Source organism: Cavia porcellus, unplaced genomic scaffold, assembly GCF_034190915.1.
Source record: "Cavia porcellus strain 051 isolate PalLab524CR breed Dunkin Hartley unplaced genomic scaffold, mCavPor4.1 scaffold_22, whole genome shotgun sequence".
NCBI lineage: Eukaryota > Metazoa > Chordata > Mammalia > Rodentia > Caviidae > Cavia > Cavia porcellus.
In genome coordinates this window covers 19,727,478-19,741,516 of record NW_026947505.1, presented here as the reverse complement: position 1 = coordinate 19,741,516, position 14,039 = coordinate 19,727,478, and the positions used below count along the sequence as shown (strand labels likewise).

The 14,039-nt window shown below is 43.9% G+C and overlaps 1 protein-coding gene across 6 annotated transcripts in view; it reads right to left on the bottom strand.

Annotated features, from left to right (window-relative positions):
• Window positions 1-4,157, bottom strand: part of Mtcl3 (MTCL family member 3) — a 43,543-nt gene extending 39,386 nt beyond the window's left edge. For 2 of the 6 annotated variants that reach the window (XR_010041890.1, XM_063232891.1), the window contains exons 1-3: window positions 3,578-4,157; window positions 678-1,815; window positions 62-286 (exon numbers count right to left, since the gene is read on the bottom strand). Coding sequence is in view for 4 of the 6 variants with exons in the window: in XM_063232891.1 (XP_063088961.1) it covers window positions 62-286; window positions 678-1,721 (1,269 nt within the window). In the remaining 2 variants the exon portion in view is untranslated. Of the gene's footprint in view, window positions 1-61; window positions 287-677; window positions 1,816-3,538 lie in introns of all 6 variants that reach the window. The other 4 variants (XR_010041889.1, XM_063232892.1, XM_063232889.1 and 1 more) reach the window with 3 other exon arrangements.
• Between the last annotated feature and the right edge of the window lie 9,882 nt (window positions 4,158-14,039).

Below are 14,039 nucleotides of genomic sequence, written 5' to 3'. Positions count from 1 at the left end.
CCGCGTCCCTCAAGCTGTGGGCGTCACCCCTGTCGGAAGAGCCCTGACCCAAAGCGCCCACCTTGAGGTCCTGCTCCAGGCTGCGCAGCAGCTCCCCGTCGATTTCTCCGGTCTGCGCGTATCGCAGCCGCTTGCGCTCGGCCTTGCGGAGGCGGTACTGCAGGATCCGGCAGTTCTTGTTGGCCCGCTCCAACTCGTGGCGCATTTCCTGCAGCTGACAAGCGTCCTCCTCGAAGAAAGTGTCCCTCATCTCGTCCATCTCGGTTCTCAGCTCATCAATCTCGTTCTGGGGCGGTGACAGTTGGAAAGGTCGACCATAAGCGTAGCTTCCAGCCCCTGGGCGTCCCATCCATCCCAACTTGGAATCTTATTTTCTCGGTGGGGGAGGGGGCTTTTTGCATGAGACAGGAGTGCCAAGCAGTGGAAGGAAGAAACTAGAAAACGGGCCTCTTTCGGCCTTCACTTGCTGCCTCGCTTGGGCTCGTTCCATGCAAAAGCAGGACAGGCCCTGATTAGAGAATGGAAGGCCCAGATTGGGTTTCCAGGGAGAGCAGGCTGCTTCCCGCCCCCTCCAGGCCTAGGAGCCCCCCTCCCCCATCTGCAATCCAGGCCCCTCACAGGTCAGCAGCCCCGCACCCCCGGACACGCCCTGGTGCTCCGCGCCCGGGCGTCCTCACCTTGAGCGTCTCGTTTTCCTCCCGCAGCTTCTCCATCTCCTCCTGCATCTCCTCCTGCTCCTGGAGCCGCTGCGACTGCGAGGCGGGCGGCGCTGCCGGCTGCAGGCCCCCTGCGCCCGCGCTGGCCTCCGCGCCCGGCTGGGGGCCCTCGGTCGCCGCCGCCATGGGGGACGCGGCGGAGCCCGCGAGGGGCTCGCACAGGCCTGGGGCGCCGGCGGCCACCGGGGACCCCCGGCTGCCTCCGCCGCCGCCGTTCTTCGTGTGCATCTGAGCCGCGGCGGCCGCCGCTCGCTCCTTCTTCAGGTGGAACTGGATGAGCTCAGACTGCAGACATCCTTCCTTCCAGAAGCCCGCGCCGCCGCCCCCCGCCACGCCGCTTCCGGAACTCCTGCCGCTGCCCGGGCCCGGGGCTCGGCCGCTCGCAGAGCCCGGAGGCGACGACACGGACGCGGACGCCCCCTCCCCGCCGCCAACGCCGCCCCTCGGCGCCGAGCGCCCGCCTCGCCCTCGCCAGCCCCTGGGCGGCGCCGCCTGCGCTGCGCCCCCCTCGCGCTCCCCGGGGCCGCCGCCGGCTCCTCCTCCTTCACGGTCCCCGCCACCTCCTTCCGCGGGCGGAAGGGCCTCCCCGACTTTCGGGGGCGCTGGCTCTAGCTCCCGCGCAGGCTCCTCCGGCGGCGGCGCGGACCTCCTAGGGCCCCCGGGGGCCGGGGGTGCGCAGGGCGCAGCTTCAGCACCTGGCGCGGGCTGGACAGCGCCTTTGGGCGCCGGGGGCGCCGCCCTCTCCGCCCCGCCCCCTCCCCGGGCCCCGGCGGTGGGCGCCCCGCGGCTGCTGGTCTTGCTCCCCGGCTGCGGCGGTGGTGGCTGCGGCCGGGCCGAGTTGAGTTTGGTACTGGCCCCCACGGGGGACCTGGTGGCCGCGGCCGTCTGCCGGAGAGAATTGTCTCTGGGTCTGGCGGGTGACTGCGCTCGCGGCTGCTTCCGGCTGCTGCCCTCCGGGTGCAGGCGAGCCTCGGGAGCTGCGCCCCCGGCCGGTGGCTGACTCATGGATGTCCTGGAAGAACCTACCGGATGCCTCTGGAACCGTCCATCTCTAGATCATCCTCTTCCTTCCTCACCGCCACCAACCTTCCTTTCCAAGCTGGGACCGAAACAAAAGAGAAGAGACGCGCGCTGTCTGCATTGCTAGTAGCTTTGCGCCAGAATCCCCCACACCCCACCCCAATAAGGAGCGTTGCCAGGCGCTTTGACTTTAGGAACGCGAGGCAAAGCTGTGGATTCTCATGTTGCCCAAGGGGGCGCTGACACGGTCTCTAAATCAGCACAATGACTGATCTGAAAAGTAGCTGAACCTTCTGGAGACAGCAGGTTTGGGAAAGGGACTTCGAGAGGCAGCCTCAGAAAGGAAATGCTGGGAAAGGAGACAGAACACAAAAGAGGTGGCGATAAACAAAGGACCTTGTGCACCTTCTGATTTGTCAAACCTGCAGTTTTTCAACTTCTGCTTTCCTTGCCATTGAATCTATATTTAAAGGCCGGATTAGTGCAAAAAGTTTTATGTAATTAGTATTCGCATGCGTCACGTAGAGAAAAAGCATCATAAAGCAGGTTTGTAAGGCAAGTTTGTCATGGATACATGACATCATTTTTCCCGCAAGCAGATCCCATCTCTAATGTTTCTAGAGCAATGTGCCCAGTTTTCTTTATACTAGGCCTAAAAGCAAATATAAATAATGAATGCCTTTAAATCAACTTCAGTTTCAAGAAAATGGCCATTGAAACTCTCTGTATGATGTAGTCATTCACAACCTCAGACAGACTGGTTTCTGGGGAAAAAAGCAAAAAGAAAAGAAAAGTCTAGGGGTGGTTCTTAAGTTCCAGGGGATGAATTTTTCTACTCCTAATCTGTTTTTGTAGTTTTTGGAGGTCCGTTTACTGTTAATGTGATCTCAAGCTAGGACGTATAGATTCATTCTTAAGGCCCTTAGGCGATGAGTAGCAGGCTGTCCTGCTTTTAAGGAGCCCGCCCCTCCTCGGTGATCTGATGATGTTGCATCTTCCACCCACCCTGGTGGTTAAGATCAGTTTCTATTGTGCAGCTTTCCAAAATAAATCCATCGCTGACTTCTTTAGTATGCAAAACAGCAAGCTTCTGGTGGCCTGGGTTTTTTCCCCCTAGTGATCCACTTAGTCAGCTAGACAATTTGGTGTCTCTTCATGGAAACATTTCTCTTTAAAGCACTAAAAAGGCACAGTAGGCATAAAGCTGGGTGGGGGGAACCCTCACCAGAGATTTAGATGCTGGTTGCTTTACTTGGGTTAGTTCAGATATTTTAAACATACAACCATTTTCCATTTTGTAATACTCCTCCTCATCATCATCGTCATCATCATCATCATCATAACTGACTGAAAGTCTCCACCTTGTTCTGGGATTTTCTCCCATCTCACTTTGGGACAGAAAGACGAAGACAGACGTCACAGGGGAGAAGTTACCCATCAACTTTCTACCTTTCCTGGGGACAGCATACTACCTGGAAAGTGTGCCAGTCCATCAGCACGAGTCAGACCCAACTATCCTATAGTGCCAATGTGACTATAGTTTGTTTTTAATTAGACTGAGCCATTCCAGGAGTGAGAAGCATCAGATCACGCTTCCACTCTGTCCCAGGAAGCCGTCACCCAGAAGAAAGCTCAGGCAGCTGCAGGACCTGGGCTCCACCGTCCAAGGCGCCTGGGTGCTGTCACGTGACGCCCTCCAAGTGTCAGAGCTCTCCGAGGCTTCCCCTGTGGAAGCAGCCACCCAAGCAAACCAGGACAGCCCAAATCAACACCGCACAAGTTTTATCTACAGGCCAACCCACCCTGTCTCTCATCCCCTTTAGGAATCCAGACCCGCTCACTTCTCAGCAGAGGCGGTGTCTCCAACAAGCGAACGCGAATCCAAAGCGTTTTCCTTCCGATTCTCCGGAGACCAAGAGATTTGCGTCCACGCCTGTCAGACCCCGGGAAAATTCAGTTTCGTAATACTAAAGACCAGACTTTGTGGTCGAGCAGGACTCCAGGGCCGGGTTCCACACCCACTCGGGCTCTCGGAACAATGGCGAAGTCGGAGACTCGGCGGGGCCGGGGCGCACCCGGGTGCCAAGCGGTGCCAGACGCCCCCTCTGGGCGGGCAGCGCGCTGCGGAGCTGATCTCGCCCGCCGGGCTGGGGCGCGGGCGTGCACAGGCGAGCGGGGTGGAAGTAGCCAGAGAAAGGGAAGTTGATGGAGGATGGAGGAAGAGGTAGGGGTGCTGGACAGGGGTGCAGGAGGCCGGAGCCACGCCCGAGACCCGGGCGCCGCGGCCGCGCTCACAGTCCTCACTCCTTTGTCGCACCCTGAGCTCGGCGCTTCCAGTCGGATGCATTGGTTTTCTGCAAAGCTTTGTCTCAGGTAGGATTAATCTCCATCAATTATTGACTGGAGCTCTTTTTCCTGGGAAGGCGGAGTGCAGCAGCCTCAGGGACGTGATCCGCGTCTCCAGATGCGCCAGGCGGCTCCGGAGTTCTCTTTGTTCGCTCCCTTTGCGGCCGCGGAGCTCCGCACGCGGCGCCGCCTCCCCGCCCCCAGCCCGGGCGGAGTCTTCCGACGTAGCTGCCGCGAGGAGGGAACTCCGGGCCCTGGCCCGCAGACAAAGGCCTCCCGGGAAAGCGCGACTCGTTCAGTGCAAGGGCAGCGAGTCCCGCTTCCAAAGACCTTTTTCACAACCCTTAGCCTGGCTAACTTGTTTCGCTCCTTTATTAAGTGCCAGTGTTTTCTGTGGAAATAAGAGGCAGTGGCTGGGATGCACAGTCTTTATCGCAAGGCACGTGAGTAACAGGAGCCAGGAACAATGCATTTATTAATATCAGCTTGAAAGACTGAGAGGTCAGAATGTATGAGCTTACAGTGTGCCATGAGCCACTCCATTGCATAATAGCATTTTAAAACTGCGAGTGATTTTTTCCCCTGTTTTTCAGTTTCCTGTTTTTCTTTATCCAGAGGAGGGCGTGGGAGCTTCCCTCCTATCTATAAGAATTCCTTTGTGTACTTGAAGATGAAAGAGAGAAAGAAAAGAGAGTGAGTGAGTTTTGGAAGGCACTTTTTTTTTGCAATAAAACTTCTTTTACTTCAGTATGGTGACTTTGTAAGGAACTGGAGAGAAATATCTTTAAACAATAATAAATGTGTATGCTGATATATGAATGTCACTGTAAAATATTCTATTTTTCAACTTTTGCATTAAAAATAACAAAGATAACTTGTGGGTAGTTTGCATACAGGAAATCATCATAGCAAAATAAAGCGTGTTAAATTGGCATCTCCAGCGAAGCAAGACACAAACATGACAAAACCCTTCACGTTCCAATGTAGATTCAGAAACGCTCTATGGCTGGCACTGTCCAAGGTCCTGGGACCATACAGAAAAATCAAGAAATTGTCTCCTGGGGAGGCTCAAAGCACTGATGAAAACTGAAACAATAACATAATTCCCTTGTTGCTTTTCAAACACTTTTAGGAGGTGGAAAAGTGGCATTTGTGGAATTTAAAACGAGAGCTCAAACAGTGACAAACATACCAAAAAGGACGGGCAGGGAGGAAGCCACGTGAAAATGTAATCACAGGTTACTTTGAATTTATATTGGGCACTTTTTATTATCTACTCACACTCGAGCTGTAACCCACTTGGGAAGCAGCAAGATGCCCAGGGCTCATTCAATCAAAGTTAGTATAACGGGTAAAATGTGTTTCAGATCAATCTTTGCACATGAAACACCGATACTATAAAAATAGGTAAGGACGCAGAAAACAGCTAGCCTCGCTTCTCTAAGAGCACGTGCCTGATTCGGGCGTTCCCTTTAGAGCTTTTCCAAAGGTAATAATACTTATTACAATGCAGCTGCTATTTTAAAAGAGTCTAATAAAATCCAGAATGGATTGTCACACATGCTTAAATCAAACAATATGCCTAAATGCTTCAGTTTATAACTTTGCAATATGTCATTTTAAGGGTACCAGCAATTAAAGAATAAACCATTTAAGGTGTGCTCTACCCATATGCAGATGGCACAATTACATGAGCTTTTGAAGAAATGTGTCTGCTTTCCCCCCTTACTTGTTGCTTTAAATGATATTTCTTCAATCTACAAACCCCAAAGGCAATTATTCAAAGATATCTTTTCCAGGATCTAGAAAGGCTTTTTTCATGGTTTAGACCTAATGTACCCCGCAAAAGTCTCCCAGGTTTGGAAGGTGGCTTGGTGGTGGGATGCCGTATTGGTCAGTACCTGGGTGTGCTCCTAGGAGGTGGAGCCTGGTTGGAGCTGGGTCATCATGAGTGCCTTGACCTAGAAAGGCGTTTTTTTTTTTTTTTTTCCTTTAAATACTACTTTTTCTCTGCAGGTGTTGCTGTTATGGATTTCTCACCTTTCCTCTGCCATACTGTCCTATCTTGGAGCCAAGCTTGAACTAGAACTAAAATATTACTCTTTTCTTCCTTTAAGTTTTAGATATGTGACCAGAAAGTGACTAACACAGATTTGACATTATTTTTGCTGTTTCAGAGGCAGGCTTGCCAGTGGACCATTTAGTGTTTGTTTGCAGTAATGAATCACCTGCCCTGTAGCACAGTAAGATATGAACCTTCATTCAAGACAAGAAGACTAAAGTCTCAACTTTGAAGCTTAATAGTACATAGCTTTAAGTGTCTGTCTTTCAGTTAGTATGGCTTTAAACATGTCACAGTGTTTTTTTAAAAGAGCAAAAACCTTAAAGATAGTGAAACACAATTTCAAAACAAGATAATAGGAGAATAACAATGTTACTGCCTTACATATTGTTATCTTCAAAGTAGATGCTCAGATTATAAGATACAGGCATTAAAAAGTGATCAAACAATATAAACACAAACCTTTATCTCCAATGAACTAATAGAACTAATTAGTTGTATAATTATCTTACCTATATGCTTCTGCCTTCTGTCATTCCTGCTTTCCCCCATCCCGGTGGTTCCTTTCTTTTGAGCAGTTTCTTCCCATTTCACAAGTATCACAGTACTTTCAGTCTATGTAGCTTTACAGATTGCAAGGCCCTTTCCCTTTGTACAACCCAAGAACTTCGGGGTGGCTATTATCTTCCCCATTTAAAATGCAGAGTACCCAAATTACAAGATGTTAAGCTTCTTGCTCAATTTCAAATTCATGGTCATGACTTGAACCTAGATTTTCTCTTTCATCAAACTTGCTTCATATTTGTGCCAAGTACTTCTGTAAAAATGCTACAATTTAAAAATCTATATTTCTGAGGCTGATTTTACACTTGCACCATACTTCAATATTTTTAAAAAGTCATATATTACCCACATTTTGAGGAAACCCTATCACTTAACATTACATGTGAAGTTTTTCTCTTTCCTGCAGCTTTTGTATGTTTTTATTTTGCATTCTTGTGGAAAAACCAATATATTCCACATCTATCTTTCTTTTAATGAGATCATAATTTGTTTCACTTTCCTATCAATCTTCACTGCTTTAATTTTTACCTTTGCTTCTGTAGCCATTTGATTGCAAAGGAAATGAGTGACATAGGTATGGCCTACGTTTAAAGAGGTACCAGGGATTAAGCTCATCTGAGATTGAACTCAGGATCTTTTGTACAGTATGCAAGTGCTCTAGCAGAGAGCTAACCCCCAGGGTCTCTTTGGAACTATTTTATACTTACCTGATATTCTCTATCTTCTTTGCATACACAGTTAGAATCCAGATCTTCATGATTCTGTTTAAACTGCTGCAAATGCTTCTCACATGAAGTAATAGATTCCTGCCACCAAATCCATACTTCCTACTGCTGCTGGTTTACATATGCACTAAACAATACTCTCCTCTGGTCATGCTGTTTATAGGATAAACTTAGTTTAAACTCTTCTTCTTCCCCTTCTATAAAAACATACTTCTCTCTGGTACCTTCCTACTGAGTTCCCTCTCCTACCCAGACTTTTGTACCCTTTGTTCCTAAACGTACAGACTTATTTGCTTCTATATCTTCCTGCATGGCATTCCTAGTACTTGGCACATTCTTTTTCTCTCTTTTTAATAATCTATCCTGGGGCAGGGGATTTAGGTCAGTGGTGCAGCACCTGCTTGGCAAGAATGAGGTTCTGAGTTCGATTTCCAGTACCAAAAAAAAAAAAAAAAAAGAATCTTCCCATATTTCTTCTATTCAGAATTTGTTCCTAAGTTCAGTTTATGTTCCATTACTTTTCAAGTGAGCTTAGGCCAATATGTTAAACTTCCTGAAATATCTGTTTTAACTAAGCTATTGATTTTTTCTTTTGGTACTGGGAATCAAAACTCAGGACTTTGTGCTTGCTAGGCAGGTGCTTAGACCACTGAGCTATATTCCTGGCCCCCATTGATTTCTTTCTGTGTTTACACAGCATATATTACTAAATTCATGTTATTAACAGAATCTAATTCATGTGATTATTATTACAAAATGATGAAGGTAGTTCTTATCCTAGTACAGAGAGCACAGTAACGTGACTGCGGATAAATGGTGGTTATAATGGGCATGAGCTGCCCATAAACATTAGCTATGATTTTTACTATGAGTATTTTATTAATATTATTTGATTAATGTAATCAAATTATCCCATTCCTTTATTTATGCAAGATTAATGTCACTCTGCAAGAAACACTTGGTTTGTATTGAATTTGTTTATAATTGTCTATTCGGACAGTAAATATCTTAAGATAAAATTCCTCTGTCCTTCATTTCCAGGAGAGGGTCAGATCCATAGAGCCTGATCCATACATATACAGATTGATTGGTGCAGTTACAGCAGAAAAAAGCTGATGTGTCTGGAGCCACTTCCTGTTATTCAAGAGTAATGTATCTTGGCAACATGCCATTGCCCCGACCTTCACTGGTCACCCCCACATTCGTTCCCTGGCTTACACTTTTGGTAATGAATCATAGACTCCTTGGGTGGTAAACACCATGGTTCATGTTTTTATCTCCAAGCACGCTATACAAACCATATTACACTTAAGGCTTAACCTACTTTTGAGCATTTTAATAAAGACTATGACAAGATATCTTAGAATAAATATGTACACATGTTATAACTTAACATTATGATTGAAAATTTTTGGTTAAATTCATATTGGATTAAGGCTGTGAATGAGAGAGGCTGCCACTCTAATACTGACACTTTAATTACTCATGACTGGGTGGCTGTGCACATTTTCAGTTGATTCTAGCATAGTCAAGACTTCTATTGCATTACTTTACATTATGCTCATAAATACTCAATATTTATTATTCAAGTCTATACCTGACCATTCGTTGCAGCCAAAATATCATTGAATGCCTGGCTTCTGTTTGTTCTCATTTTCGATCTTCTCTTAATCCTAGTGGAAACTTTTAGCAAGTATGGGACTTACATAAAGGCTGCAAAAATTTAGGCTCACCCTTAAATTTTCTACTAATGCCGCTAATTTAATACCTCAGAGTCTTCAGACTTTCTGGCTAAGCATTTTAGTAACTATCTCACTCCTATGGATTCGCTTGCAGCACTCAGTATTTATCAAGTTACTGTGTCTTAAAATGACCACTACACAGTGATTATTTTCATCAGATAAATAAGGACAGCATACCAAGGTACTCACTATGTCATGAAATTTTAGTAGCTTTGCATTTCTATTTTTTATCTCATTTCTTGTCTGGAAACTAATGTCTAAGGGTCTTCTGTGTTGCCATAATCTAGCAAGATCCCATCACCAATGGATACAACAAACTATATTATATACTCAGTATTAAGAAAACTGCAGAGATCTAGTTATAGAAAATTAAGCCAACTTATTATTTGAATATCTTGCTTTTCTTGTATCAGTCAAGGTACTCTTAATCTGACAGCGTGCTGGATTACTTGGCTTAATTTATTCTTCTTGCAGTGATATTTATTGTATTCAAGTGATTACTCAGGGTCCTTGAAGGAAATAGGACACTTAACATAATTTGGAAAGGGTTTACTTGTAAAGAGACTGTTCACAAGATGTGGGTCAGATTCAGGAAACAGCCTAATGAGTACTTAAGTATACTTGGGTTAAATAACACATAGATGAGCTGCATCTGACTACCACTTTTGGTCAGAAAAGATGCCACCACTGAGAATAACTTTAAAACAATGAGGGGGTTATGCTATCACTGCCACCTAGAAATAGATGAGTTCAGAGCACAGTGTACTTATACTTTGAGAGAAACCATGATTTCCTTTGGGTTACAAGGCCAGCCCAAAAAGACCTTACGGGGAGGGATTCACCACAGTCACCATTACTTGTGGTCTTCCTTGGACTCTCCATTGACTGGTTCAGTGAAATCTACAGCATAGTGGACCCATCCCATGGGGCCCACCCAGGCAGGCCATCCCATTGGCTTGAGAAGTGCATCTAAAAATCAAATATATGTGTATGACCATAGATAATATGATATGCATAGTCCCTAAGATGAATGCAATTATTATGCATTATAAAATATCCTAATAAAGAAGAAACTAAGAATGTTCAATTAATAGGGAATCAAATGCAAGATATCTAGCACAATAAGCAACAGTATTCTCCTTACCAAGTCATTTCTCTCTACCTTTCCTTTCCTCCTTTCCTCCTTCTCTCCTTCCTTCCGTCACACTTTTCCTTCTTTCCTGGGGATTGAACCCAGGGCCTTTGCACTGAACTACATCCCCAGTCTTTTTAAAATTTAAAATTTTGAGACAGAGTCTCACTACCTTCCTCGTGGCCCAGGCTGGGCCCTGACTTTCCATCCTCTTTCTGCTCCCCAGAGTGCTTGCAACACAGATCTGTACCACACTGCCCAGCTCCAGACTTGCACCCTTCACCACCATGGTCACCCTAAATGCATGCATTTTCAGTTATCTCTTCCAACATTGTTAATGACTTTACCACTATTTTCTATGAAATTGTGTATTAATGAGTTAGAGAAACTATCATTTGTATAACATTAAATTTACCAATAAATTAGTATGAAATAGATGGTTATTTAATTAGATTGCATTCATGGGTCTCAAGAAAATAACACTCAAGAAATCTTGCACATTTTTGCCTGATTTGTTCCTAGGTATTTGATATTTTTTAATGTTAGTTTCAGAGATGCTTTCTTTTTATGGATATTTGCTTGTAAGTTTTGCTAATATATAGAATCAAAATAGAATTCTAGGTAATGAATTTAAATTTGTATATGTTGATTTTTAAAAATATTTCCAATATTTTTCGGCAGAATAATTTGTTTCAAAATAGGTAATCACATCATGAGAAAAAATGATACTAATTTCATCTTTTCAATTCTTTTGTCTGACATTTATTTTTTTCTGGTTTCATAGTTATGACTTCTGGCACAATAATGAATAAAAATGATAGTTGGCAATTGCTATACTAGAAATAAATGAGAACTTTCTATTGATTTATTATATTTATAAAAATTATCCATAGCTAGCAGTATATTTGGTTATTAATTATAAAGGTTCGATTTAAAATGAGAACCAATGGAAAAAAACAAAATGAGAACCAAGATATGGAAACTTACCAACACTGTTTTTGTTTAATACTGGACTGAAGATTATTTGGGGAAAAAGTGAAAAAAGTTTAAGAAATGAAATAAAGCCAAAATTGTTGATTTTAGATGCCATGTTGAACTCAGTATTCTAAACCTGTTGTTTTTTTCCTAATTGGTTTTTAGATTTAAAGAATGCTAATAAAAGTCCTACAGATTTATTTTATAAAATTTAGTATTTGATTTTTAGTTTTGAATGTAAATGTCAAGGACCAAACATAATCATAAAGTGATGAAAGTGGGTTGGCTTACTCTGACCGATGTGGCTGGACTACACTAAATTTTGTATTTAGTGCTTTATTTGCCCAGGGATAGAGAAACTAAAGAAACAGATCTTGTAATAGAAATAGCATTAAAAATGACCATGAAATGATGGATGATTCAATAAACTGTGCTAAGACAAATGGTTGTACAAAAAGGGAACTGGATCACTGCATAATATCATAAAAATCATTTGACAAAGGATTTGTGGCACAAAGTAAGGTGAAAGGTAAAACTATAAAACTTAGAAGAAATACTAGGAGAATACTTTTTTAATGTCACTTTCACTATACTTTAAAAATGACAAACATTCTGATAAAACTAAATATTGATACAGAGTGACATGAAATTTTATATGGCTGGTAGGATTTTAAATTAATGCAGTCACTTTGAGAAACAGTGTAGCCATATGAAGAAATGTTGAAGGCATCAGTTGCTGCAGTGTGGAGCTTATAAGTATTATTTATCATATGTTCACCAGGCTGTGTGTTCCTAGAAACACATGTAATATCAAAAGTCTCAAAGTTACATGAACAATACAAATGAAATATATTTATTCAAAGTATAACTGTAGAACAGTTAAAATAATAAACTAGAGCTATAAACACATGCGTGCTTCTCAAGAGTATAATGCTAAGCAAAAGAGGTAACTAACATAGTATATGACTACAGAATTTATATATGTAAGACTATAACATGTAAAGTTAAGCAATATATTATTAGGGTTGTATGCATAGAAATGACTTTTAAAAAGCAAGGAAATTTGACTACAAAATTCACATTAGCAGTTCCTTCTGAATGCAAGGAAAAAGTAATTCATCAGTAGAAGTGGCTTCGGGAACAAGTATTATAACTGGATTGCAGGGCACAAAGCTCGTGAAGAATTTGCTTTATTTTGCTAAATTTTTCCTCTACTTTGTGACAGCTTCGGTCTAAGGCAGGCTCATCATTTGCAAGGAAGTATCAATATGCCCAGGAAAACAAAGAAATCTGTTTCCTGGTAGCCTGGATGAAGCTCTAGGCGCAACTCTCGCCGTTTTACAGGTGTTGAGTCCACCCCTATGGTGGTCGTGGGCACAAACAATTTCACTACTAAATGTAGACCATGTGTTAGTTGTTCAAGTGTCAGGAAAAGTCTCAGCAGTCCATGTGCACAGGTCTTCCCAAGGTAAGTTCCAAGCCTTCCAATGAAAAGCTTCACTACCCAGTGTGATAGTTAAGGTTTCAGCTCGATTCGCTTTGGGATGGGTCCTGGAGATTGTAGAGCACACTCCTGGGTGCCTCTGGGAAGGTCATGGGGTGGGGCTTTAGGGGGTGGGCTGGTGACCTGGCCGCTTCCATTCTGACGCTGTGCCCCTGCTCTGCTTCCTGGCTGCCATGAGCTTTGGCAGCTTTGGTGCTTCACACCTTCTGCCAAGTTTCTGCTTGGAGCCAGTGGCTCACAGACTCGAGCTGCGAGGAAAGGAAACCTCTCCTTTCAGTTGTGTATTTGGTCTCAGCAATGGGAAACCTGGCCTACACTGAAAATTGGTACAGATGCGAGTTTGTTGTTATGACACTATCTGACCTTGTAGTTAGAAGCCTTTGGGCTTTGTTTACTGGTGGACTTTAGAGATGTGGATGAGAGAAGCCTTAGAAAGTAGAAAGCAGAGATGATACAGTCGTTCTGTTCAGAGCTCAGGAGACAAGAATGCTGATAGAATGTGAACAGTGAAGGCCAGGCACTAAAGGTTTCAGCTGGGCACAAGGGCTCCACTGGCATCCGGACTAGGGGCTATGTGTGCCACCCTTTCACACCTTGGCAGAAAATTCATCTACATTTTACCCACAATGTTAGACTTTGCAGGACATTGATTTATTTTAGGTGTGGCTCTATATGTATTATTAAGAATACATTTACCTGTGGATTTCCAGAGTTAGAAAAATCCCAGAAATGATTGGTTTTATAACTCAACAATGTGAAGATTTAGATTTTTTTGCTTTTTTGTTTTGTTTTGCCACTTACAGTAGCATGATTTTTGTCTTGGCTACTTTTATTATAAACTTGTCATGATTTTAATGGTACCAAGATTTCCCCAGCAGTTACAAAGCTTCATAACTATATGCATTTAAAGTCAGTCCACACATTAGACTTGGAGTGAAAAAGGGGACAGCACTGACCTGTTTTGTGCTGTGGACAGTGGTGCCGTTAGGCTAGCATTCTTTAGCATTGGAAAATATTGAAGAAACCAGCAAGACTTGCCTTGGTGTGAGAGAACAGAAAAATTTATATAACTGGCTGCAAAGGAGCCTTGAGGAATAGGAATGGCTACTCTCAATTATTTATTTGTCTTATTTACATAAATAGTGCCGATGAATGTTATTATGAAATAACTTGAAAATACAGAAGTGTTTAGACTGGCGACCTACTTTCACATTTCCTCCTTCTGGCACTGTTGAACACAAACATGATCATTT